At 39.5% G+C, this 27,771-nt stretch overlaps 1 protein-coding gene and 1 long non-coding RNA gene across 3 annotated transcripts in view; one reads left to right on the top strand and one right to left on the bottom strand.

The window, feature by feature from the left end:
* Positions 1-348: 348 nt before the first annotated feature.
* LOC121397677 lies at positions 349-25,753 on the bottom strand. The gene is made up of 2 exons (XR_005963826.1): positions 25,626-25,753; positions 349-982 (listed from the first exon to the last, which is right to left on the bottom strand). It is a non-coding gene; the product is annotated as an uncharacterized LOC121397677 (long non-coding RNA).
* Positions 25,502-27,771, top strand: part of itpka.S (inositol-trisphosphate 3-kinase A S homeolog) — a 49,381-nt gene continuing 47,111 nt past the window's right edge. The window contains exon 1 of one of the 2 annotated variants that reach the window (XM_018232223.2): positions 25,502-26,229. In XM_018232223.2, coding sequence (XP_018087712.1) covers positions 25,648-26,229 — 582 coding nt within the window. In that variant the 5' untranslated portion in view covers positions 25,502-25,647. The remainder of the gene's footprint in view (positions 26,230-27,771) is intronic. The other variant, XM_018232222.2, reaches the window with a different exon arrangement.

Below are 27,771 nucleotides of genomic sequence, written 5' to 3'. Positions count from 1 at the left end.
AAGTAACAGAATTTTCACCGGAAGTAAATGAATCTTCACGGCAGAGAAGTTATGGATTACCCTGCCCGGTGGCAGATTTTCTTAGTGACTTTGAGAGTGCCTTAGATGACTTATTGGAAAAACAAATTATCCAGGGCTACAGATTTTCTCCAGCTATACTCTTAATTTTTGTGTATTTACATGTATTTCTATATTTATTTGTAAATAAAAAAAATTTTGAAAAATAAAATTTGTGGGAAATGCACAACCGAGAAGGTAAATGAGATGCCAATCTGCTGGAATCAGCCAATACACAATCCCAATCCATTAAACAAAAATAAAAACCTGATGCCCCTGTTGAAGACCATCTTTTTTGGTTGAAACATTTTGTGCTTTTATTACGCGATTATTCAATAATGTAAAGTAAAGTAAAATAATTTTCTATGTTTATTTTTGAAATGTACAATCCTAAGTAGGAGATTGTATTCTGTTATTATTATTTCTTGCATGACTTGGCTCGGTAAACTGATTATGATTCACCTAAAGGATGGAGAGGTAGAGGTCACACAAGAACATAAGGCCAACCCTAAAGACTCAAGTAACAGAATTTTCACCGGAAGTAAATGAATCTTCACGGCAGAGAAGTTATGGATCACCCTGCCCGGTGATGTTGTAGTGGAAGATTTCCTTAATGACTTTCATAGTGACTTATTGGAAAAACAAATTATCCAGGGCTACAGATTTCTCCAGCTATAATCTTAATTTTTGTGTATTTATGTGTATTTGTGTATTTATTTGTAAAAAAATAAAATATTTTGAAAAATAAAAACTAAATGACAAACCAAAACAGGGTACATTCTTGGGAACTCGTCAAAATAGACAGCTCATTCCAGAAACGAATGATCTCCAATAACTGGCTGTTCAGCTTTGACCTTCTCATTATCTCAGTGGAGTTATGGTCTTCTATTCATCACTGTCAGTATTCCTTCTTCATCAAACAGTTCTGAAAGAGATGGGAAGTCATTATACTGTTATTCCCATAATTCCCATGGCATTTGCATTGTAGGAATAAACCAAGGCGATCTATGTCTTAAATTGTGCTAAGCACACTATGAATGGTTCCTAAAAAACTCCTAAATAATTGTGTGCTGTTTTTATTTTACTCGTGGCGCTAACTACTGTTTTAAGGTTTTAGGTAAAAGGCTTCCATTCTGTTTTTGCTTTTAGAGACCCGGTAATTGGGTTATGGAATTCATTATCCAGAAAAATGTGAATTATGGAAAGTCCATCTTCCATAGATTTTAATAAAATAATTCAGATTTTCTCTGTAATAATAAAACAGAATATTGTATTGTCCCAACTAAGATAAAATTAATCCTAATAGGATTCAAAACAGTCTTTTTAATTAATACTTAAATGTTTTTTTAGTAGGCTTAACATGTGGTTATCCAAATTATGGAAAGACCCTTGATACGAAAACCCCCCCCCCATGTATCGAGCTTTCTGGTCAACAAGTCCCATACCTTTAATACATTTATTGCAGATATAGGGAAATGCATTTACTTTTGGAGCAAAGGATATATTGTTTTTTTTTTAATCTCCCATAGACTCCATTTTATCCAAATAATGCAAATATTGAAAAACTGATTTCCTTTTTCTCTGTAATAATAAAACAGTCGCTTGTATTTGATCCCAACTAAGATATAATTAATCCTTATTGGAAGCAAAACCAGCCTATTGGGTTTATTAGATGTTTAAATTAATTTCTAGTAGAACCAAGGGGGTTATTTATCAAGGTCTGAATTTATCTCAATATCGGTTGCTACAAACTCCGATCTAACCCACTCAGGTTTTTAACGCTTATTTATTATTACATTTTCCCGAAAATTAGCTTTGCAGGATTTTTTTCGTGAATTTTCCCTGAAATCTCCGAATTTTTCGTAGTTTTTATCCGAAAGCTCCGAAAACATTGTGAAATTGCCCTAAACCCCCGACACAACCAAAAATCAATGGGACTGTTCCCATTGACTTTTATGCAACCTCGACAGGTTTGAGATGCCGTGTTTTTATATTTGTATTAAACCCTCGGGGTTTAATAAATTCCCAAAATTTGTGATTTTTTTTTAAAAAGTCAGATTTTATAAAAAAAAAAATCACACGATTTTTTGGATTTCGGGGAATTTCGGGTATTCGGACTTTAGTAAATAACCCCCTTATGGTATGAAGATCCACATTATGGAAAGATCCCTTATCAGGAAAACCCAGAGCATTCTGGATAACAGGTCCCATACCTGTAGGTTCTTTCAGTTCAATAAAAACTAAAATAGACAAAAATATGACATAACAGGAAAAATTAAATGCTAACCCCCACATAAAGGAGGGCCTATAATTTTTTTTCTTCAACAGTTGGAATTTTCTAAGCTTGGAGACCTGATTTAGTTCGACGAGGTGACAACAAACTCTGGGGAGTCTATGTTGGATCTGGGCCACTTGGGGAGCCTAAGAACCTGGAATCCTGCAGGGAGTCTACTTTTCCTTTAACAGATACAGTAACTGTAGGACTCAATTTGGACAATGCTTAGCAGTTAGTAACAAGTGTGGGAAATGCACAACCGAGAAGGTAAATGAGATGCCAATCCGCTGGAATCAGCCAATACACAATCCCAATCCATTAAACAAAAAAAAAACCCTGATGCCCCTGTTGAAGACCATCTTTTTTGGTTGAAACATTTTGTGCTTGGGCTTTTATTATCTAATTATTCAATAAAAAAATTTCCATTTTTATTTTTGAAATGTGTAGTCCTATTGGCAGATTTACCTAGGGTCGAATATCGAGGGTTAATTAACCCTCGACATTCGACTGTCAAAGTTAAATCCTTCGACTTCAAATATCGAAGTTGAAGGATTTAACGCAAATAGTTAAATCGAACGATCAAACGAAAAATCCTTCAAATCATTTGATTCGAAGGATTTTAATCCATCGATCGAACAATTTTTCTTCGCCCAAAAAAAGCTACCAAAGCCTATGGGAACCTTCCCCATAGGCTAACATTGACTTCGGTAGCTTTTAGGTGGTGAACTAAGGGGGTCAAAGTTTTTCTTAAAGAGACAGTACTTCAACTATCGAATGGTCGAATAGTCGAACGATTTTTAGTTCAAATCGTTCAAAGTAGCCCATTCGATGGTCGAATTAGCCAAAAAAACTATTTGAAATTCGAAGTTTTTTTCCTCTAATCCTTCACTCGAGCTAATTAAATGGGCCCCCTAAAGTAGGAGATTGTTTTCTGTTTTTTTTTATTATTTCTTGCAGGACTTGGCATGGTAACGTGATTATGATTCACCTAAAGGATGGAAAGGTAGAGGCCACACTTCCATCACTGATCACTGCCTCTAGAAAAAAACTGTCAGAAAAAATGAAAAGTAAATACCTTGAAACAGCCAGTTTCCCAATTGCGTAATGTAATTACATCCTCTAAACAGGCATGCGATTAGTCATCTAAGTTTAAAGGTTGTTTTGTGGGTTACTGAGACGCAGTTCATTTTCTGTATGTGATAACACACAATGGCCTCCATGCATGGGTGAAGTTCAAGGGCTGCAATGTAGAATGCAACTTCAATTACCATTGTACTACAGTAGCTACATGGATTTTTCGCTTTCTGTATTTTTCTCAACCTTTTTGTGCCTTGTATATTGATACAGTCATACGAAAAAGTTTGGGAACCCCTCTTAATTCTTTGGAGTTTTGTTTATCATTGGCTGAGCTTTCAAAGTAGCAACTTCCTTTTAATATATAACTTGCCTTATGGAAACAGTAGTATTTCAGCAGTGACATAAAGTTTATTGGATTTACAGAAAAAATACAATGTGCATCATAACTAAATTAGACAGGTGCATAAATTTGGGCACCCCAACAGAGATATTCCATCAATACTTAGTTACAAATGTAACAGTCTCTAGACGCCTCCTATAGCCTTTGATGAGTGTCTGGATTCTGGATGTGGCTATTTGTGACCATTGGTCCATACAAAATCTCTCCAGTTCAGTTAAATTTGATGGCTGCCGAGCATGGACAGTCTGCTTCAGATCATCCCATAGATTTTCCATGATATTCAAGTCGGGGGACTCCAGAATATTGTACTTGTCCCTCTGCATAAATGTCTTTGTAGATTTCCCAGTGAGTTTAGGGTCATTGTCTTGTTGGAATATCCGACCCCTGCAGCGGAACTTCAACTTTGTGACTGATGCTTGAACATTATCCTGAAGAATTTGTTGATATTGGGTTGAATTTATCCGACCCTCGACTTTAACAAGGGCCCCAGTAGTCCCTGAACTAGTCACACAGCCCCTGAACTAGCCCCACAGCCCCTGAACTAGCCACACAGCCCCTGAACTAGTCACACAGCCCCACAGCATGATGGGACCTCCACCAAATGTGACAGTCGGTAGCAGGTGTTTTTCTTGGAATGCCGTGTTCTTCTTCTGTCATGCAAAGCGCTTTTTGTTATGACCAAACAACTAAATTTTTGTCTCATCAGTCCAAAGCACTTTGTTCCAAAATGACTGTGTTTTGTCTAAATGAGCTTTTCCATACAACAAGCGAGTGTGTTTGTGTGAGTGCAGAAAGGGCTTCTCATCCCCCTGCCATACACATGTTCTTTGTGCAAATTGTGCTGAATTGTAGAACGATGTACAGATACACCTGCAACCAATTTGGTGTTGCCAGTAATCAGTATTGAGCAGTTGCATGCATTCAGATTTACTAAAGGACGAAGTGACTAACACAGGTGAAAATTCGCCAGCGTGACGTCATTACAGTATTTCACTGATTTACTAATGGTTGCTGGTGTAATTTCGCTTGCGAAGGAGATAGACTCTAGTGGTACTTCACTCCCAAACGTCTGGCGAAGTTGTGCTCAAGCAAATGGACGTAACAATAGAGTAGATAGGACTTCCTAAAAACAATAGGTGAACATTTTTCTAAGTCCAGGGTGATAGGCTGAAGAAAAGCATAATTTTTTTTGGGGTAACCGCCTTCCCCCCTACATTTCCTAACATATGGAACATAAACTATACAGTGGGCTCATGTGTAGGGCAATATAACAACTCTATTGTCTTTATTAAGGTTTCCCGGGCTTGTGTAATGTAATGTATTTGCTGCAACATATATGTCTATTCAACTTTATCTTTCCGCCATATGCAAATTAGCTAACGCTAGTGCAATTTCGCGTCGCTTGGCGCAGTAACGCTAGCGCAACTTCGCCAGCGTTCGGCGCCCTGGACACAACTTCGGATGTTAGTGAATTAGTGTTGTCTTGGCGAATCTACGCCTGGCGAAGTGTTGTGCTGTGAGCGAAGCCGTCGCTGGTGAATTTTCGGAGGTTAATAAATTTGCCCCATGTTATCCAGAAAGCTCCAAATTACGTTTAAGGGGCCCTGACCACCAATTTAGGCAACCAATTTTTTTTTCTCATGTGGGGTCCTAGCCACCAATATTTTTTAATGGGGGGGGCCCTGGCCACAAATGTTTTTTTTATGGGGGGCCCTGACCACCAATATCTTTTTATTTTTTACTAACATGTGGGAGCCCTAGCCACCAATATTTATTTTTGTTTTTTTACTGTGTGGTGGGGGCGGACCTGTAGGTGGGGCTTGCGGTGGGCACAGCCAAGGGGGCCCAGGAAATTTTGTCGTATGGGGCCCTGCGATTTCTGATGGCGGTCCTGGTGGCAACCATACATCCTTAGAGGGTCGTCTGCCCGGATTGCCCAGATTTCCAAATTTGAAAAACCAGCCAGGATTCCTATAGATTGATGCGACGATCACCCAATCAACAAATCATAACTCTACCTCGCGATGTGATGTCAGCTCTCATCCTCGTCCTAAATGGGGACAGGAAAAGGTGGCGACCCTAGTGGTATGATTTCAATTACAAGTGATCTGCAAGGAATCATGAACAAATAATCCCTACAACAAGAAATGAAAGACTCTTATCTGGATACAAAAGGCACTCAAGCTGTGATCTGTGCCAAATACTCACTTACTGTGATGTCCAATGAAATACAATTTAAAAAAACACACTTTTTAAGGCTTCTTCAGGCAATACTCTTGTGTAAAAAAAAAACAGATACAGTTATTGCAACTGTTTTCCAGAATGCTCGGGACCTGGGGCTTTCTGGATAACGGATATTACCATAATTTGGATCTTCATACCTTAAGTCTACTAGAAAATCACTGAATTTCTTCGCAGAAAATCTCTAAAGACATGCGATATACAGGAACTTTATATACATTGCCACCTTGTGGACAAAGAAAAACATCACATGTCTTTTTATCTTCGCCAGGCAAAATACAACGAAGGGGCCTGTGTGCTCAAAAGCTCGCAATTGTTACTTATTCATTAGCCAATAAAAGGTTTCACCAAACTTTACTTTTTCTGCATTTTTTTCAATGGCTAACACGATACAACATCTTAAAACTATGTCTTTTTATCCTTCTTCTAATTAGGGAAGCACCAAATACAGGATTCGATTTGGGATTCAACCAGGATTTGCCCAAATCCAAGTGCCTGTCTGAAACAAATCTGAATCCTTAAAATCATGTGATTTTTCCTACAAAGACAAGGAAGTAGAAATTATTTTTACTGCATGAGGTTCCCTTTCACCATTTCTAGTCCTAATTTGCTTAAGTAAACTAGGGTGCGAATTTGGTTTGGTGTTCAGTCAAAATAGGATTATTAGGTGAACCCCTAATTTTTATATACACATTTTTTTTAATTTCCCTCATTTTTGTTTGTGCCTGCCTGCCCTCATGTTTTGGTGTTTACAAGCTTCTTTTTCCGGGTGCTTTTGGTAGTACCCCTCAGTCTCACCATGAAATTTGTGACAGTATTAATCCCAAACAGTTAGGGGCAAATTTACCTTCGATATTCGACTGCCGAATTGAAATCCTTCGACTTTGAATATCGAAGTCGAGGATTTAGCGGAAATCGAACGATCGAAGGAATAATCGTTCAATTGAACGATTAAATCCTTTGAATCGAAGGATTATCCATCGATCAGAAAAACCTTGGAAAGCCTATGGGGACCTTCCCCTTAGGCTAACATTGGCCTGAATTAAATTAAATATAATAAGTAATAATATAATAAATATAAATATAATTAAATAAATAAAGTATAATATAATTAAATATAAATATAATGGCCCTTAAAAATTGAATATAATAAGGGAAGGAATAAATGAATGATTGGTTCATACTGACGTCGTCATGGGATCCTGATTTTCTGTCCTGGACTAACAGCAATTGGAGCGGAAAAACAAAATAGTAAGCAATTTGTTCCTTTTTTGTTATGTGCACTCACTGCTGGTTCTGAAGTTACGTCCGTTGCACAAATTCGCCAGGTGTAAGGGTGTGAAGTAACACTAGCGAATTTACGCCAGTGTTCCCGGCGAATTAACGAAAATGCACTACTAGCGTTAGGCGCTTTGTCCTTTAGTGAATTTGCCCCCAAGTGATTTTCCTGCTGCCCAACAAAGTATGACGCTGGACAATTATCCCAAAGTGATGTTCATCTAGCATCATCTAGCATCCATTTGAAAGAATTGTTTCCGCTTTCCTTAACCTAGGGGGTTATTATACACAAATAGAAAATATTATCAAGTAACAAGTCAGAAAGGTCAATTTATCACTTCAAAGAGTTTGTCCATTACATTGTTTAGCAGAAGCCAAAAAATCTGGATATTCTTTGGACGCTAATGCATCTTCTGTGCGACCCTTGTAATATCGCTAATGTTTTAGGGAAATTTGAAACCTTAAAGGATTAAGTCCTTAAGATAATGTCCAGTAGTTGATAAGGTTCCAAAATTCTGTAGCGGTGGAGGGTCAAGGAATTATTGTGGATACGTCACCTGGAGACATTGGAACCCCATGGCCTCAATCGAGAATATGACTTACATTCTATTTTCCGGTCATTTTGCTTTTAATTTTGTTTTTTTTTTGCTTTGTTTTATTTTTTGCACATGTTGGGGCACATTTACTAAGGGTCGAATATCGAGGGTTAATAAACCCTCGAATTCGACCCTCGAGGTAAAAATCCTACGAATTCGAATAGGATTTACCGCAAATCCAACAATCGAACGATCGAAGGATTTTAATCCATTGATCAAAGGATTTTCCTTCGATCAAAGAAACCCTAGAAAAGTAATGGGGAAGGTCCCAATAGGCTAACATTGTACCTCGGTAGGTTTAAACTACCGAAGTAGGTAGTCTAAGTTTTTTTTAAAGAGACAGTACTTCGACTATCGAATGGTCGAATAGTCAAACGATTTTTAGTTCGAATTGTTCAAATCAAAGTCGAAGGTCGTAGTAGCCTATTCGATGGTCGAAATACCCAAAAAAATACTTCGAAATTCGAAGTTTTTTTACTTCGAATCCTTCACTCGAGCTTAGTAAATGTGCCCCGTTGTGTTATGGACATACTGTTTATATATGGACTTTTGCTTCAAATAAGTAACAACAATGTAAGGCAGGGGAGGCCAAAAGGAAGATCAGGATCGACCAGTAGACTTTTAGCTTGTGGTCAGTAGATCTCAAGACACTGTCAATAGACAACTTGTCTAAATCACCCTCCTATTTCATGATTTTCATTACAGATTGTTTTATGTTAAGGTTACATAAGAAATACATGTTTGAAAATAACAATATAAATTCTCTCATAAATCAATATTTAAGTAATATTTTCCATGGAACAAAATGCTAAAAGAATGCTTTTATGGATGTAGATCATAATGGGACAACATCACTAAAAGTGGACCTCACATTAATAAAGTATGGGCTCTCCTTATATAAGATCTATATTCACTTTTTCTGCATTTTAGTTTGTCTTTTGGACTTGATTGTGTAATATATAAATTGGCCTGCAGGTGGCACTGTTTGTAAATGTATAAAACTGTTAGGCCAATTGTATTTCAGTAACTCGAAAAAAGGCAGATAAAGCCAAGTCAAGTTGGATGAGGGTTTGAGTGGACACTGAGCATTGTGCACCTGGTTCATTGAGCGCTGACTATATCCAACTGTTGGGTATATTTATCAAGGAGTGAAGTTAAAGATCAGCACAGTCTGCTAGAGTGAAATTCCACAACTCTCCATTCATTTCTATGGGATTTTGAAAAGTGAAGAACTTTCACTTTTACCCATTAAAGGAGAAGGAAAGGTTAAAAATAAGTAAGCCTTATCAGAAAGGTCCATATAAATATACCAGTAAACCCCCAAAGTAATGTTGCTCTGAGTCCCCTGTCAAAACAAACATCACATTTCTTTCCTTCTATTGTGTACTCATGGGCTTCTGTATAAGACTTCCTGTTTTTATCTTAAACCTCATTGCCCTGGGCAAGAGCATGCTCAGTTTGCTCCTCCCCCCCCTCCCTTCTCTACTGTAATCTGAGCCCAGAGCAGGGAGAGACTCAGGCAGGAAGTGATGTCACACCACATTAATACTGCAGCTGCTATCCTAAACAAACAGAGAGTTTCTAGAGCTTTTTACTCAGGTATGGTAAAACATTCTACAGAATAAATATAGCATTCTAGCTTGCACTATTGCAGCTAATCTATTGGCAATAAAATGCCTTGCTTTCCTTCTCCTTTAATAAATACTCTTTCTACTTCTCCATTGAAATGAATGGAGAGAGGCGGAATTTCACTCTAGAGGACTGTGGTGATCTCTAACTTCACTCTTTGATAAATACACCCCCTAGTCCATGTTCACTCCCCTCTATCACTCTCCCCTCCCTCCCATCTGTTATGGCCCAATGCACACATGTTGTCTGGGCTTGGCCTCGCCCTGGTCTTCCTGACAGTCTTAAGAAGGGATCCCCAACCTTTTTCACTCATGAGCAACATTCAGATGTGTAAAGAGTTGGGAAGCAAAAATCTACCTGGGTGATGCCAAATAAGAGCTGTAATTGGCTATTGGTAGCCCCTTTGTGGACTGACAGCCTACAGGAGACTCTGTTTGGCAGGACACCTGGTTTTTATACAACCAAAACTTGCCTCCAAGCCTGGAATTCAAAAATAATCTCCTGCTTTGAGGCCACTGGGAGCAACATCCAAGGGGTTGGAGAGCAACATGTTACTCACGGGCTACTGGTTGGGGATCACTGGTCTTATGCATAAAAATGCTATTTGTTATAAGTCACGATAAAGCCAATATACGGTTGCAGCTTGTAAAGGTCTCAATAAATTATACTGTTGTTATTGTTACTTCGATTCAGTAGATGACAATATAAGGGAACTGTTTTAAAAGGTTCTGGAAGCAGGTGTCTCTCAGTGTCAACCAGGAGGGAAGGAGATTGACATTAAAAGACCTGGTGTTACTGTAGTTATATTAGATCAGTGCCACGGGGAACTACCATTAGGCGAGTTAATAGCAGAGCAGATCTGTGACATTCGCTGTTGGTTATAGACAGGGTAGACAAGCTAGCTAAAGGTGCCCATAGGCGTAACAATTCCAATCTTTCTTGGAAAAGATGTTTCCAAGAAAGATCATTGGTTTCAATACACACGTGTAGAGCTGAATGGTCAGATATACATATAGAAACAATAGAATTCTACCTGTATCTGATGATTCAGCACTAACAATGGACGATGTTTGGGTCCCTTCAAAGGCACCCGATCAAAGTTTTCCATCCAGCCCGATCAACGAGCCGACTGATATCCAAGTCTTCTGCCGGTAACGTCGGTTCTTTTCCCACCATACACGCACCAAATATCGCATGTGTAGGTTCTTGAGCTGCATAATTTGGCCACCTTCGATGTGTGGTACCAGAGCTGGTCCTGGCCGGCCAGACACCCTAGGCAACCTGGCCGATGTGGAAGTGCAAATAGACGGAAAAAGAGGGGACGGGACATGGGGTAGGTGACAGAGCAGGTACATGCCTGGTGCCCCCCAGCTTTTGGGCCCTAGGGATGTGTCTACTCTGCCTACCCCAAGTTCCGGCCCTGTGTGATACATACTGGTCATCTGTGTGCCAAGAGGAGTGTCAGAGGTATTACAGCTCTGCAGTAAACTAAGGGGCAGATTTTATATGTGGTGGAAAAAAACAGTAGAATAAAAATCGGCATAAAAATCATCGTTATTTTACATGGCCTTTTCTTTGAGCAACTTTCGCCGAAACTTACTTACAAAGGTCTGAAGCAGTGTAAAATAATGGCAGCAAATCTGGTGTTCGCATGGCATAAAATAAAACACACCTTGATAAATTCGCCCTTTATTTTACACGGCTTTTTACACTGTTTTGTTGGGGCAATTCTGTTTTACACAGCATAATAAACAGGGTCCTAAGTTACATGAGTTTTCTGCCCAATCATCAGACAAATGAAACTGTAGCAAAGGGTATTTCTGAATCAATGTCATGCAGGGAGTCCCAGGCAGCTCCAGGCTTCTTTTCCTAATAGTGTCATAATGCCAATCAGTATTTGCATCCACCATTCTAGGATAAAATGTTAGATTATTAGCCATATATGGGAATCGCTCGTGTCTGCCTACAATTCAAAACAAGTGAGCTTTCCCTTATATTGTATAGAACACTATTAGGCAATATAGGTATAGGTAAAGGTTTCTAAACTGTACATTGATATAAAGGTATTTGGCTTAAAGGGATCCTGTCATTGGAAAACACATCAGTTAATAGTGCTACTCCAGCAGAATTCTGCACTGAAATCCATTTCTCAAAAGAGCAAACAGATTTTTTTATATTCAATTTGGAAATCTGACATGGGGCTAGACATTTTGTCAGTTTCCCAGCTGCCCCTGGTCATGTGACTTGTGCCTGCACTTTAGGAGAGAAATGCTTTCTGGCAGGCTGCTGTTTTTCCTTCTCAATGTAACTGAATGTGTCTCAGTGGGACCTGGATTTTACTATTGAGTGTTGTTCTTAGATCTACCAGGCAGCTGTTATCTTGTGTTAGGGAGCTGCTATCTGGTTACCTTCCCATTGTTCTTTTGTTTGGCTGCTGGGGGGGGGTGATATCACTCCAACTTGCAGTACAGCAGTAAAGAGTGATTGAAGTTTATCAGAGCACAAGTCACATGACCTGGGGCAGCTGGGAAATTGACAAATTGTCTAGCCCCATGTCAGATTTCAAAATTGAATATAAAAAAATCTGTTTGATCTTTTGAGAAATGGATTTCAGTGCAGAATTCTGCTGGAGCAGCACTATTAACTGATTCATTTTGGAAAAAAATTTTTCCCATGACTGTATCCCTTTAAACTATACAGGAAAAAATATGCAGGCAAAATAAACTGCAAAACATGCTGGAGGATTACTTCATGTTCCAAGCATTGAAGTGTGACCTTTTTATTTATCTTAATCAAAACATACAGTAGTGTGAGTGAGCAGCTAGGCAACAGAAACAAAGGGGTAGATATATTTACGGGCAAATTTTCGGCAGCATCAGCTTCGCACACCTCGCACCACGTTGCCGGGTGCAAATGCGATACGACTACGCCAATTCAGCAATATGCTAAGTTTCATCCTGGGCACCAAACGCTGGCGACTTTTCACTTGTTTGTTTCTGCCTAGCGAAAAAATTCACTAGTGGTCTTGCACTTAGGTCAATTTGCATACGGCGGGTAATTTAAAGTTGTATGGACGTCTTTATTATGATAGAAGATTGAGGAAAATGTATCTGTTTTATAGCACTTCGTCACTTCGTCTGGTCAAAGGTGGCGAAGTTAAATCTTGGAAAAAATTTAACATTCAGTATAATCCGCACTGTACTGAATTTGCGGAGTAATGACCTTTCGCCAGAGTGAAAAGTCGCCTGGCGATAGAGTGCGAACGATCGATATCAACGGTCTCTTTTGCTAGCGAATTGACGTCTGTGCCTGTTAGTGAATAGGCGATGTCCCTGTGGATTGTAATGCTTTTTTTTTCGCTCGCATTAGCCACTTCATCCTTTAGTGAATATGCCCCAATGACTCAGAGTAGCTTTCAGAAACAATGTGTGATGAGATTGACAAAATATAGCATTCTGAAACAATTTATAGAATATACATACAAGTGCACTGAAAACCTGTACTGATGAGTGAAATTTCTTGCCTGCAAAAATCACGGCCATAGACTTCAATGGGTGAAAAAAAAATTCTTGCACGTCAACAATAAATTTGCCGCTCTGCATTGCACGACAAAAGAAAAATTTGACGCCCATAGACATTAATGCATTTTGCCAAATTTTCGCCATTTCACTAGTTTTTGGCAAATCAAAACGGGTCAGATGCTCCCATCACTATATGAGTACTTGCTATTTTGCTCTAATATGTGCAGGGTCGGACTGGCCCGGCGGGACACCAGGAAAAAACCTGTGGGCCCCCGGTGGGCCAGACCCCCTCTCCTGAGCTCCTGGCCCTACAAAAAAAACAATTTGTGGCGCTGTGTAGCGCCGTTTGCGCATGCGTGTGGCTCCTTTCGCACATGTGCTCCTTTGCGTCGCAGTAGGGGGTCCAACCCTGAATATGTATATGGAAAAAAATTACCAAGTTGCCAAGATGCTATTTGTAAGGAAATGCTGATTGATGTGCGGTATAATAGTAACAGGTATGGAACAGGATTAAGCACTGGCAATTATCTTCAATAGTATCGTTATTAGGGATGCACCGAATCGAGAATTCAGTTCGGGATTCGGCCAGGGTTTGGCCTTTTCCAGCAGGATTCGGCCGAAACTAGTCCTAATTTGCATATGCAAATTAGGGATGGGGAGGGAAATCCCATGACTTTTTGTCACAAAACAAGGAAGTAAAAAATGTTTTCCCTTCCCACCCCTAATTTGTATATGCAAATTAGGTAGGGATGCACCGAATCCAGCATTCGGTTCAGGATTCGGCCAGGATTCGACCTTTCTCAGCAGGATTCGGATTCGGCCCAGTCCTTCTGCCTGGCCGAACCGAATCCTAATTTGCATATGCAAATTAGTGGTAGGGAGGGAAATCAAGTGACTTTTTGTCACAAAACAAGGAAGTAAAAAATGTTTTCCCCTTCCCATCCCTAATTTGCATTGGTACATGCAAATTAATATTCGGTTCGGTATTCGGCCGAATCTTTCGTGAAGGATTCAGGGGTTCAGCCGAATCCAAAATATTGGATTTGGTGCATCCCTAAAATTAGTATTCGGTTCGGTATTCGGTCGAATCTTTCAGAAGGATTCGGAGGTTCGGTCGAATCCAAAATAGTGGATTCGGTGCATCCCTAATAGTTCTCAATCACCTGTACACCAGCACTGACAGTCGGATTAGGAGGTAGGAATTCCGGCTGGGCAGCAAACACTTAATTTTGTCTGGATTTCATTATATAAATCAGATTGCAAAATATTTCTTAACTGTAAAAAATCCAGCAAAATCTTTTAATGGTCAGTCCTCACGCCCAATTGAATATTTACATTTGATAAGAGTAATTGCACAGCACAAGGGGAATCACCCAGGAGTTATTATCTTTCCTGGTAAGTAATATCATATTTATGGCATAAAGGACAATAAAATGAAACATAATTGACACAGAAACCTTTTCATTATATATCCCCTGCAGTTTATACACATTCTAAAGGAATATGAAACAATACAGTAACTCATTATGTGCCATAACTAAAAAAAAAAAGGTAAAAAATATTTTACTGATCACATCTCAGGATAATCACTTGGTGAAAAGGGGGTTAAAGGGTCTGAACAATTAAATAAACGGCTACATCAAATAATAATATTAAATAATACTCAACCACTTTCTATAATACGAATACAGCAAATTGTTCATCCTCTAGAGGGTGCCATTTATCTACAATAAAACTTCACAGTATCACAGTTGTATTGAATATTTTTAAACACTGATACCCATCCCGATTAATTAGGATGTCGCTATTCTAATATGTGGAGAAATAGTGGCAAACACTGCTCAGTATTACATGTGTGAACACTGCTCATACACTACTGGATGTGGCTTTCATCCCAGGGTTCCTACAGCAGCTAAAATGCTCAATACTGATTATTTCAACTGTCAGTTTCATCTGTAAGGAATGTAATGAGGAAATGGAAGGCCACAGGCACAGTTGCTGTAAAACCCAGGTCTGACAGGCCAAGAAAAATCCAGGAGCGACATATGCGGAGGATTGTGAGAATGTTACAGACAAGCCAAAGATCATCTCCAAAGACCTGCAAGAAGATCTTGCTGCAGATGAAGGTGTATCTGTACATCGTTCTACAATTCAGCACAATTTGCACAAAGAACATGTGTATGGCAGGGGGATGAGAAGCCCTTTCTGCACTCACACAAACAGAGTCGCTTGTTGTATGCAAAAGATCATTTACACAAGACACAGGCATTTGGGAACAAAGTGCTTTGGACTGATGAGACAAAAATTGAGTTATTTGGTCATAACAAAAAGCACTTTACATGGCGGGAGAAGAACACGGCATTCCAAGAAAAACACCTGCTACTGACTGTCACATTTGGTGGAGGTCCCATCATGCTGTGGGGCTGTGTGGCTAGTTCAGGGGCTGTGTGGCTAGTTCAGGGGCTGTGTGACTAGTTCAGGGGCTGTGTGGCTAGTTCAGGGACTACTGGGGCCCTTGTTCAAGTCGAGGGTCGGATGAATTCAACCCAATATCAACAAATTGTTCAGGATAATGTTCAAACATCAGTCACAAAGTTGAAGTTCCGCTGCAGGGGTCGGATATTCCAACAAGACAATGACCCTAAACTCACTTGGAAATCTACAAAGACATTTATGCAGAGGGACAAGTACAATATTCTGGAATGCCCGTCAAAGACCCCCGACTTGAATATCCAGGGCTGGATTTACATATTGGGTGCCCCTAGGCCCACTGCCATTTGTCGCCCCTGCCATTTGTCATTTTAAAAAATGATTGTATCTCCAGCGCATCCCCAGTGTTTTTGAACCAATGTGGGTGTGGTTGGGCAGCATGCGCCTCCCTAAAATCCTGCCGCCCTAGGCCCGGGCCTCGGTGGCCTTTCCACAAATCCGGGCCTGTGAATATCATGGAAAATCTATGGGATGATTTGACTGTCCATGCTCGGCAGCCATCACATTTAACTGAACTGGAGGGATATTGTATGGACGAATGGTCAAAAATAGCCACATCCAGAATCCAGACACTCATCAAAGGCTATAGGAGGCGTCTAGAGACTGTTACATTTGTAACTAAGTATTGATGTAATATCTCTGTTGGGGTGCCCAAATTTATGCACTTGTCTCATTTTGTTATGATGTATATTTTCTGTTAATCCAATAAACTTGCTAAAATACTACTGTTTCCATAAGGCAAGTTATATATTAAAAGGAAGTTGCTCATTTGAAAGCTCAGCCATTGATAAACACAACTCCAAAGAATTAAGAGGGGTTCCCAAACTTTTTCATATGACTGTATAAAGTATGGGTATATATAGTTGATGTGAGTGTATGGAGGGATGTTGGGTTTCATTTGGAGGGGTTGAATTTGATGGACTTTGGTCTTTTTTCAACCCAATTTAACTACGTTACTATTTAACTATGTAACCAGCATTTTAAGTGGACATCTATGTCTCCTCCTAAATCATGTGGGCTATTTCCCTTAGTGATTAAACCTGCAGAAAATGGATGTTCCACTGTATATATTTAATGGGGCTGAAAAACGTCAGGTGCACTTCTTTCATAAAGTGAAATTTGTTCACTTAGAGATGAATACAGGGCCCGCAGTGTTCAAACAAAAGAAACAAAAACAGGAAAAACAACACCTGCAAAACACATATAAACTTTCCCTTGTGAGCCTAGAGCCTGTGCATTTTCCAGTGAAACAAATATGTTCAGGGCATTGCTGAAGTAATCACATTGCCCTTTGGCCCTCTGTTTGCTCAGATAGATTGCCTTCTGGCTCTCAAACACGGCTTCCCTATAAGTACCTCCTTTAGGGGATATACAACCTTCAGAAAAACAAGGTTTAATGTGATTGTAATGGAATTATGTGCCCTGCCCACCCCTTCCAAACATTTTAGTTTGAGGCTCAGTGTTAGTTAAATAGTAAATAGCCAGGGGAACATTCCTTCTGTCCAGTTCTATGTGCCTTGTAAACTTATAGGGGAAATATCTCCAAACCTCGTTGGCCATCACTTTGCAACCTCCCATAATCTCTGTCCTTATGGCTGAACACCCTTTGCAACTAACCCCTTGTTAGCGGGAAGGACAGGGCCCCAGTTATGTTTTCCTTCAAGAAAAGGGCACCCTTGGGTTTTGACATAAGATAATAATCAAGTCATCTTTTTTGTTTTACCTATTGTAGAGAAGAATAGAATGGTTTCAGCAACCATAAGTATAGAAATAGTTGGAAACACTGGCCAATAACAAGTGGTTTGACAGAAGACAAAAATATGTGAGACACAACATTATGATAATGTTGCTTTAAGGAGTGCCCAATAGTGCTTCTCTCCTCTTTGGCGCCACATTCAAGATGGCTGCAGCCATGACCCACTCTGGCATCCCTGGGTTCAATGCCCAAATATAGGTCTTTCTTCACAAAGTTCCTGGGTGCCCATAATTACTTTTGCTGATTGATTATTCAGTTCCTGAATTACAACTTTGTTCTTGACTATGATTCTCGCTGCCTGCTCTGACCTTTTCCTTGTATATGAACGAATATTCTTAAACCGTTTTGATACAGCAAACTGGACTTTCTGCAAACAGCTTCCTCCTTGGTCCTGACTCATATTGTATCTTCTATGGCTGTCTGGCTCTGACAGTATATTTTGGAAATGGACAAGACTATTCGCGACATGGCAACTCGTATGGAGGCCTGTGAAGTTCAGCAGGCTCACACAGGGCAAGTCCCTGAGGTCCTTCTTTGTCAAAAAGCCTACAACTCCTCCAGTCACTGGGAATCCACCAGCTGTGATAGCCTCTCCTTCCTTTGGCTATCCTCTACTCCTCCTATTCTAACTTTTTGATTAGCTCAGAGGGGCTAAGATCTTCATTAAAGTTGACTTCCGTGGGGCCTACAACTCAATCCAGAATTGTAAGGGTGATGAGTGGAAGACAGCATTTAACACCCGAGATGGGCACTATGAGTACTTAGCAATGCTTTTCGTCCTCTATAATGTCCCAGCTTCAAAATTTCATACAACATTTTCAGGGATCTTCTGGGGCAATCCATGGTCATTTTACTTAGACTATATTCTTGTTTCTTCTAAGGACTTGGCCAGCCATAGAACCCAGATAAAGGAAGTGCTTTCTCATCTAAGGAAGAATTCCTTGTAAGCTAAGCTGAAAAAATTTGAAACCTCTAAGCTTTTTTTTCTCAACTTCATAATTTCCCAAGAGAAATTGAAATGGATCCTGTCAAGTCTATGCAATTGAGGAATAGCCTCTTTCTACCTGCACCAAGGCCATACAGAGATTTATTGACTATTATAGTGAGTTCATCAAAGGGTTCTCTTCTCATATAGCTCCGATTTTGGCCCTTATCCGTAAAGCAGAAAGCCTAGTAGTTGACCTCCACAAACCCTAGAAGCCTTTGAATCTTTGAAAAATCTTTTGCTTTGGCTCCAGTCCTCAGACATCCAGACCCTCGCCAACTCTTCTTTATTGAAATGGTGCATCAGACATTGGAGCTGGAGCCATCTTGTCTCAAAGACAAGAGTTTCTGCTGGGGAACTTCACCCCTTGGCATCTCACTTCAATTTTCCTCCGCCTATCATCCCAAGTCAAATGGGGCTGCAGAACAGGTAAACCAAGCTCTTGATTAGTTTCTTAGATTCCATGTATCGCGCTATGAAGATGACTGGCCTGATCTTCTCCCGTGGGCAGAGATTGCTCATAACAATACCTCACACTTTTCACTGTTCGCCCTTTTTATATGTCTATGGTCAACATCCCCAAGCCTTTCCCCAGGATTTCCTTCTATCCAGCAGCCAATGTTCAAATAGCCCATATGTTTGCAATTTGGATTTCCACTAAGGCAAATTTTTCTTTATCACAAAAGACTTATCTTGACAAGAAACGCAAATCCCCTCCTCAATATTCTGCCGAGGACAACGTTTGTCTCTCTACTCAGAACATTTATATAAGGGTTACACAATTAGTTACACAATTAGTTAATTGATTTCATTTTGTGAACTGAAGCTCAAGAGAAAGTCAATCTACCTAGGATGGTTAAAGCAGAAGAAAGTTAATTCTTTGGAATGGCCAAGTCAAAAACTTTAATGGTGATGTTGTAGAAGAACCTGAAGAACCTGAAGAACCTGAGCTCACACGAGGAAGCCAACCAACTTTCCTGAGCTGAAACTGTTCTGTAAGAAGGATCTTTTTCCTCAATAAATAAATAGCTATAATTATTCTACTTCCTTTTCTACATCTTTCCAGCTTGCAAATCAATGTCACTGACCACAGCAACCAACAATTATTGCTCTGTTAGCCTAAATATGTATTGGTAATACTTCTTTTTTCTACTTCTCTTTCTATTCAGTCTACCTACAGTTTTATACATCAGTTTCTCATTCAAGCCACTGCCTGGTTACTAAGGTAAATTGGACCCTGCTGCTGACATTCCAATCTGGAGAGCTCCTGAAACAAAAGCTAAATCAATAAAAAAAAAACACAAAAAAAATAAAAAATGAAGACCAATAGCTAATTGCTTCAAAACTGTCTCATATATACGAAACGTTAAGTTAAAGGTAAACTACCCCTTTTAATTGTGTTGCTCCAAAGAGGAAAGTGATGAATAGAATAGACCCTAATCCTGGTACTGCCGTTAGGTTGATCCTGCATTTCAGTTTATTTTTAGTAATGTTTTGTGGTTACGATATTCATCAATATTACATACAAGTAGCAGTTATGTAACTATTCTTTTGCAGGAATTTCTCAAGAAAGATGTGTCAATGCTGAAAAAAATGAGCATTGACTAAATTCAAAAGAACTTGTAGAACATGTTAGAGGCACATGTTGGTGAGACACTAGGGGCCCATTTACTTAGCTCGAGTGAAGGAATAGAAGAACAAATACTTCGAATTTCGAATGGTCAAATATGGCTACTTTGACCATCGACTACGAATCGAACTAAAAATCGTTCGACTATTTGACCATTTGATAGTCGAAGTACTGTCTCTTTAAAAAATACTTCGACCCCCTAGTTCTCCACCTAAAACCTACCGAGGCCAATGAAGGTCCCCATAGGCTTCCTAACAATTTTCCGATCGAAGGAAAATCCTTCGATCGTTGGATTAAAATCGTTCGATTCGAAGGAACGATTATTCCTTCGATCGTAGGAATAGCACTAAATCCTTTGACTTCGATATTCGAAGTCGAAGGATTTACATTCGGCAGTCGAATATCGAGGGTTAATTAACCCTCGATATTCGACCCTATGTAAAATCTGCCCCTATGCATGGACTATGAATTGTTCATAGAGTAAGAATAAAATATAAAATATATGCTTTGTCACTGGGAATATGGATAAAGCATAAGATGATGTTGCTTTTTTCAGTTTTGTGATAGGTATGAAGTACAAGATATCACTGTAATATAACGCTGATATGCAAATGATGGAGTACAGACTGAGCAGATAATATATAAATATGTGTATATAGTATTTAATCATACAGAGCTGAAATGCTAAATTTATCAGGGGCCACATCAGCACTGCAATTTGTGTGGCTATTACTTCCCCTTTAAACGAGCCTCTAAGGATCGTTTAAAGGGGAAGTAAAGTCTAAAATAGAAATGCTGTATTTTGTATACTAAACATAAACATGAACTTACTGCACCACAAGCCTAATCAAACAAATGATTTATGCTTTCAAAGTTGGCCACAGGGGGTCACCATCTTGTAACTTTGTTATACATCTTTGCAAGACCAAGACTGTGCACATGCTCAGTGTGGTCTGGGCTGCTTAGGGATCGTCATAAATGATCAAAACAGCACAAGTCAAATAATATCTGCCAGAAGCCGATACAGCAAGACTGATTAATAATCAGAATATACAGACTGCACTGGGTCCTGTGTTGTCATGTAATCTAATGTGGATTTTATAGTTTTTGTATTGTTTAATACAAACTTTCTCCAACTCTGCAGAACCAGTGGCTGCAGCAAAATAATCCTCCAAATAGAATCCCAGTTTATCTGTTTAAATCTGGCTCCATGATCTTTGTCCCTGCAGCTGGAGTTGGAAACAGTAAAGGGGATGTAAAGGCAAAAATAAAATCCAATACAAATCTCTACACAGTCGCCGACTGCTCTACAGGGAAACAAACAAAGCTGCTTGAGTTCTGCATGGCTGGGAAGTAAGGCGGGGGCTCCCCCTGCTGTTCATAAGTATGATTGTTTCCCTGCAGAGCAGTTAGGGACCGTCTGACAATCCCTATCCACAGCAGTAAATGAAGGGAGAATTTCCCTGCATACAGTCAAGTTTCTTATAAAAACGGTACACATTTTTAATTAAAGTATATTAGAGATTTCTTTTTTATTAAAAAAAAAAGTAAAAATGGGATTTTTTTTGCCTTTACATGCCCTTTAAATGACTTAACAAAAGGACACTTTCTCGCCATCAGCTCCACTGCAATGAACGCTTTTTTTTCTTGGTCTGTAACATTATGGAGTTGGAATGTCATACGTTTCAGTGAATCATTCCACCTCCGCTCTGCCATTGGGAGTAATAATGTCAGCCATGTGGGAGGGAAACGTGGTGCTACAAAGTGAATTTTCAATTTTTCATATTTAACAATTCACGAAAAGGCTTTACATGTTTTAAATTATTCTGCACATGGCAAAAAAAATTCACAAGGATAAGGATCTTAATACAGAGTATATCAAAAATATATATTATTTTCATGGATCGTTAGTGCGAAATACGCAAATAATTCAGCAATTAAAGTCAAAATATACCCAATTTGTTAGTAGGGTTTAAATGCAGACCCTATATATATATACATATATATAATGGCGATAGGTGCCCTTTAAGTGTAATACAGTTACCGGCATCCATTCACAATGGTACCTTGAATATCATTGAGGCAGGTGTTAATTCCTTTACCTGGATGATGAATATATATATATATTTAGGGGGTTATTTATCAAAGTCAGATTTTATCTCAACAATTTCTGCTACAAACTCAGATCAAATCTGCTCGGGTTTTTTTTACACTTATTTATTATTACATTTTCCCGAAAATTTGCTTTGCAGGAAAAATCAGATTTTCGTGATTTTTTTCCTGGGTTTTTCACCCAATTTTTTTGCCCGAAAACTCCGAAAATTCGGGGTATTGCACGAAACCCAGCGCACATCAAAAATTCATTGTGACTTCTCCCATTGACTTATATGCAACCTCGACAGGTCTGAGATGCCGGATTTTCAGATTCAGACTTTTCCATCCTCGGGTGTTTAATAAATTCCCAAAAAATTAGCGATTTTTTAAAAGTCAGATTTTATAAAAAAAATCACAAATTGTTCAGGATTTTTGCTTTCGGAGTTTAGTAAATAACCCCCTTAATGCGTGTATACATATATTTTTAGGGGGCTATTTATCAAAATCCTCACTATTTCTCACTATTTTCTAAAAACTACTAGACCAAATTTGCACTGACTTTTCCTCCCTATTTATCAATACATTTTTCTGAAAATTTCTTGTGCGGGAAAAAAATTGATAAAATCCTGAAAAAATCTGAATATTACAATTTTTCCGGCTTTGTCACCGAAACCTGCGAATTTTACAGCTTTCTCGCCCAAAATGTAATAACCTCTTCGATTGTTGGACGAAACACAGCTCAAATCAGGATATAAACAAGGAATTGACTTCTACATGAGCTCGGCAGGTCTGAGTTGGAGAACTTTTTTATTCAGACTTTTAACACCATCGGGGTTTAACAAATTTGAGTTTTCTTTTTCTATGGAAAAATGGTGGTTTTAAAAGTCCAACCAGAAAAAATTTGACTTTAATAAATAACCCCCATAATGTGCACTTTCCTGTAAAATATAAGGAGTTCCATGACTAGGGATGCACCGAATCCAGGATTCGTCTTTTTTCAGCAGGATTCGGATTCGGCCGAATCTTTCTGCCAGGCCGAACCGAATCCTAATTTGCATATGCAAATTAGGGGTGGGGAGGGAAATCGCGTGACTTTTTGTCACAAAACAAGGAAGTAAAAAATGTTTCCCCTTCCCATCCCTTATTTGCATATGCAAATTAGGGTTCGGATTCGGTTCGGTATTTGGCCGAATCTTTCACAAAGGATTCGGGAGTTTGGCCGAATCCAAAATAGTGGATTCGGTGCCTCCCTATCCATGACTATATAAAAGGAACAAAGATATCCTCATTTTTTACAAGAAGGGATAGATTATTATATAATACACATGTTTCAGTGGCACAAACAACATAATGTTTATAAAAATAATAATTATAATGAATGACATCACTAAGCAAAAGGATACTCATTACTTGTGTAGATTATTGTACATAGTATTTCTACATATTTATAGTGATGGGCAAATTTCTCACGAAAAATTTGTGGGAAAAGCGTGAAACCAGAAAATTGTGGACTGGCGGGTTTTTTCCCGGTGCGCCGCATGCCCAGTCCGACCCTGCCCCGGTAGAGGAACATGGGGGCTACGAAAGGTAAAAGCATCTGGCAAATAATTTTATGGCAAATTATAAATAACATTCAAAGACAATGTTATGATGGATATAAAAATAAAATAGTGATGGGCGAATAAATTTGCCTGGTTCAAATTCGCGTAGAATTTCCGAGTTTTGCTGACCGGCGGATACATTTGCAAAACTCCCACGAAAATTCAACATCAAAAATTTGCCGGCGTCATAAAATTTTGGACACGCATCCGAAAAGTAGCTTGTGTCAAAATGGCCGTGCGTCAACACTATTCCCCATACTTTACACACATTGACTTTAACACCAGCATCAAAATTGACACGAGTGACTTTTCGGACGCGTGTCCAACATTGACGCGGGCATCAGTTTTCAAGTTTCACAAATTTTTCGTTGTTTCGCGGGTAATTCGTGATGTTTTCGGTGAAGCAAACGGGAGAAATTCGCCCATCACTAGGTTTATGACCTCTAGTCATAAACCTCTTGACGCGAGCGACTTTTCGAACGCATGTCCAAAATTGACACGGGCGTCAAATTGACACGAGTGACTTTTCGGACACGTGTCCAACATTGACGCGGGCATCAGTTTTCAAGTTTCACAAATTTTTCGTTGTTCCGCGGCAAATTCGAGAATTTTTCGGCCAAGTAAACAAGAGAATAATGCCCATCTCTAGTTATAAACCTCTTGCATGACACACACTGACAGCAAACACAGTGCAATTTTTCGTCTGCGACTTTTTGATGAAAGCGACTTTTCGAACGTGCGTTCAAAATTCATGCGGGTGTCAAGTTTCACAAGTTTTTCATTGTTTTGCGGGAAATTAGTGAATTTTTCAGAGAAGCAAAACGGGAGAAATTCACCCATCACTAATCATAAACCTCTTGCATGACACACTGACAGCAAGACGCACAAACAAAGCGAATTTCTTTCGTTGGCGACTTTTTGCTGAGGTTTCAGAAAAAAAAATTCAAAGGTTGGAAAATGTGAAAATTTGCTGTAAATTCATGCGTGATGAATAAATTTGCCCATCACTATATACTATAAATAATATAGGGAATAATATAATATTACTAGTAAGCTCACATGGGTAAGCAGTAAATGACGTTATTGACAGTGATGGGCGAATTTGTCCAGTTTCCTTTTGACGAAAAATTTGCGAATTTCTTTGCTCTTTTTTTCACATTCTATTTTTGTCTTTTAAACAGAGTTGACTTTTTCCACCAGAGGTTTTTCAAATTATTTTTACTGCTCTATGAACAAGTTTTACAACTGTCAGACCAATGGCATAAATGGCACTTTATTGGTTATATAATATGTTAATAAGTAATAACTAGTGATGGGCGAATAAATTTAGCAGACGCTGATTCACGACAAACTTTTTGGCGACTTTTTGCAGGGGTTTCACGAAAAAAACAAATTCCCAGGTTGGAAAATGCGCAGTGAATTCATGATGAATAAATTAGGGCAGTTTCAATTCAGCAAAAAATTTGCAAATTTCCCACGAAATTTGCGAAACGGTGAAAAATTTGCGAAAATGTGAATTTTGCTGCACGCCGTCAATTTTGACGCCGGCGTTAAAGTCAATGGGTGTCCGAATAACTTTTCCGAAATGCGTCCAAACATTTTTGACGCCGGTGAAATTTCGTTGCGGTTGCGCAAATTTATTTGCTGCCGGTGAAACACAGAAATTTGCTGAATCCGCGTCTGCCAAATGTATTCGCCCGTCACTAGTTCTTAATTCTTAACATTTGATACAAGCAATAAAGTGCCATTTATGCCATTGGTCTGACAGTTGTAAAAGTTACTCATAAAGCAGTAAAAATAATTGGCAAAAGCTCTGGTGGAAAAAGTCAAGTGAATGAGAATGTGAAAGAAAACCAAGGCGACCCTCCCACACACACTCACGTCCCAGCAGAGGTTGAGAAAGGAGGAAGTGAGTGACAGAGATAACAAGAGACTTGTGAGCGACTCTCTGTAAGTGACACAAGCTGCTCTATGTCTTCCCCAGGCATCACTTACCCCCCGCAGCTTTGTGTTTTGGATGATTCCTAGGGAAGTTTCTAGAGAGAGCGGACTGAACCACGCGGGGGTTTCAGGGGTGTCCGGTGTTGGTACAAATTGTGGCAGCGGGAGGAAGCGCCTGAGCGTCGGCGAGTTGCGACTGATCTTTGAAGCTCGGTGTTCGGCGCAGTGGAACGGACAGAGCCGGGAGCCGAGGAAGAGGAGGATGGGCAGCGGGAGTTGGCACAGGAGTAACGGGGAGGTTGTGGAGGAGCCGCGGATGGGGAACTGGGAGCCCCACGTTATTCCGCACTTACTGGTCACCAGTTCCGAGGAGCCGCCGCCGCCTCCCAGTCCTAAAGCGCCGCTGTGTGACCTGCCCGGCTGGGATGGAGTGAGGGGAGAAGAAGGGGAAGAAGGAGGAGAAGGTGCAGGAGGAGGAGGAGGAGGAGGAGGGTTACTGAAACTGAGCGGCCGCCGGCTCTCTGTCTCCAGCACTTCCCTCTCCTCCACCGGCTCCTCTTCTGCACTGGAAGACTCGGAGGATGATCTGCTGAGCGACTCTGAGAGTAAGAGCCAAGGACATGTGGACTTAGAGCAGCACAGCGAGGAGAACAGTCTGGTCAGTACTTACCTCCTCCCTCCCGCCTCATACTTACTGCTTTCTACTACTACTTACTACTACTTAGTTACTTACTGCTACTACTTACTACCTGTTACTACTTACTGCTACTGCTTACTTAATACTTACTTACTATTTACTTACTACTGCTACTTACTGACTGCTACTTACTTACTACTACTTACTGTTACTTGCTGCTACTTACTGTTACTTACTGTTACTTACTGTTACTTACTGCTGCTTACCGTTACTAACTGTTACTAACTGCTACTAACTTACTACTACTTACTGTTACTTACTGCTACTTACTACTAATTACTGTTACTTACTACTACTTACTGCTACTTACTACTAATTACTGTTAATTACTGCTACTAACTTACTTACTGTTACTTACTTACTGCTAGTTACTGTTACTTGCTGCTACCAATTTTTCTAATACTTACTGCTACTTACTACTAATTACAGTTACTTACTGCTACTACTTACTACTTACTACCTGTTACTACTTACTGCTACTGCATACTTACTTACTATTACTACTACTTACTGCTACTTACTGCCACTTACTTACTGCTACTTACTGTTACTTACTACTACTTACTGCTACCAACTTACTGTTACTTACTGCTACTAACTTACTAATAGTTAATGTTACTTACTGCTACTTACTGTTACTTACTGCTACTTACTGTTACTTACTGCTACTTACTTAATGCTACTTACTTACAGTTACTTACTGCTACTAACTTACTACTAGTTACTGTTACTTACTGCTACTTACAGTAACTTACTGCTACTAACTTACTAATATTTACTGCTACTTACTACTAATTACAGTTACTTACTGCTACTAATTTACTTACTGCTACTTACTGCTTTCTACTGCCCACTTACCTCTACAGGAGACTGATCATTATACTTAATAGTGAGAGGAGGTTCTGATTGGAGCTGCTTCTCTCTGTACTGGGAGTGTAGGAGGCGAGCGACTGGCACTTCATTTAAAGGGGAAATGACTGGGGAGCATGTGATACACGTGTTACACTGACACAATGGCAGGAATCAGTAGCAGAGAAGTTCTGGATTGTGACCAATTTACCTGTATTACAATTACACTGATTGATGAGTCACTGATATTTACATTATAGGGGCTCTAACTGGTACTTGCAGTAAACAGATACTAATTAGTGAGTAATTGGAACTTGCTTTAAAGAGGCAGCGCTTAGTGAGTGGCCCCCATTTAAAGGTGAACTGCTTGGTAAGTGGCACCTTCTACAAAGGGGAACTAATTGGTGACTGGCACCCACTTCATAAGGGGCTCTGATTGGTTAATTACTGATTCCTGCTGTTTAAGAACAATGGGGAGGAACATGTTTGTTCTGCAGAGGGTCGGACTGGTTACTCACTGCTTGTAAAGGGACTAATTGGAGAAGGGTTAAAACTGGCTGAAAGGGCCAGGGGGTTGGTGAATGGCTTTGCCCCGCTGTTGATTGGCTGATACTAATTATAAGGGGGTGCAGATTTCAGAAATAATTATAATTA

Source organism: Xenopus laevis, chromosome 8S (assembly GCF_017654675.1).
Source record: "Xenopus laevis strain J_2021 chromosome 8S, Xenopus_laevis_v10.1, whole genome shotgun sequence".
In the NCBI taxonomy this organism is placed as follows: domain Eukaryota; kingdom Metazoa; phylum Chordata; class Amphibia; order Anura; family Pipidae; genus Xenopus; species Xenopus laevis.
The sequence above is the reverse complement of the archived record's forward strand: the minus strand, read 5'-3'. Positions and strand labels throughout refer to the sequence as shown.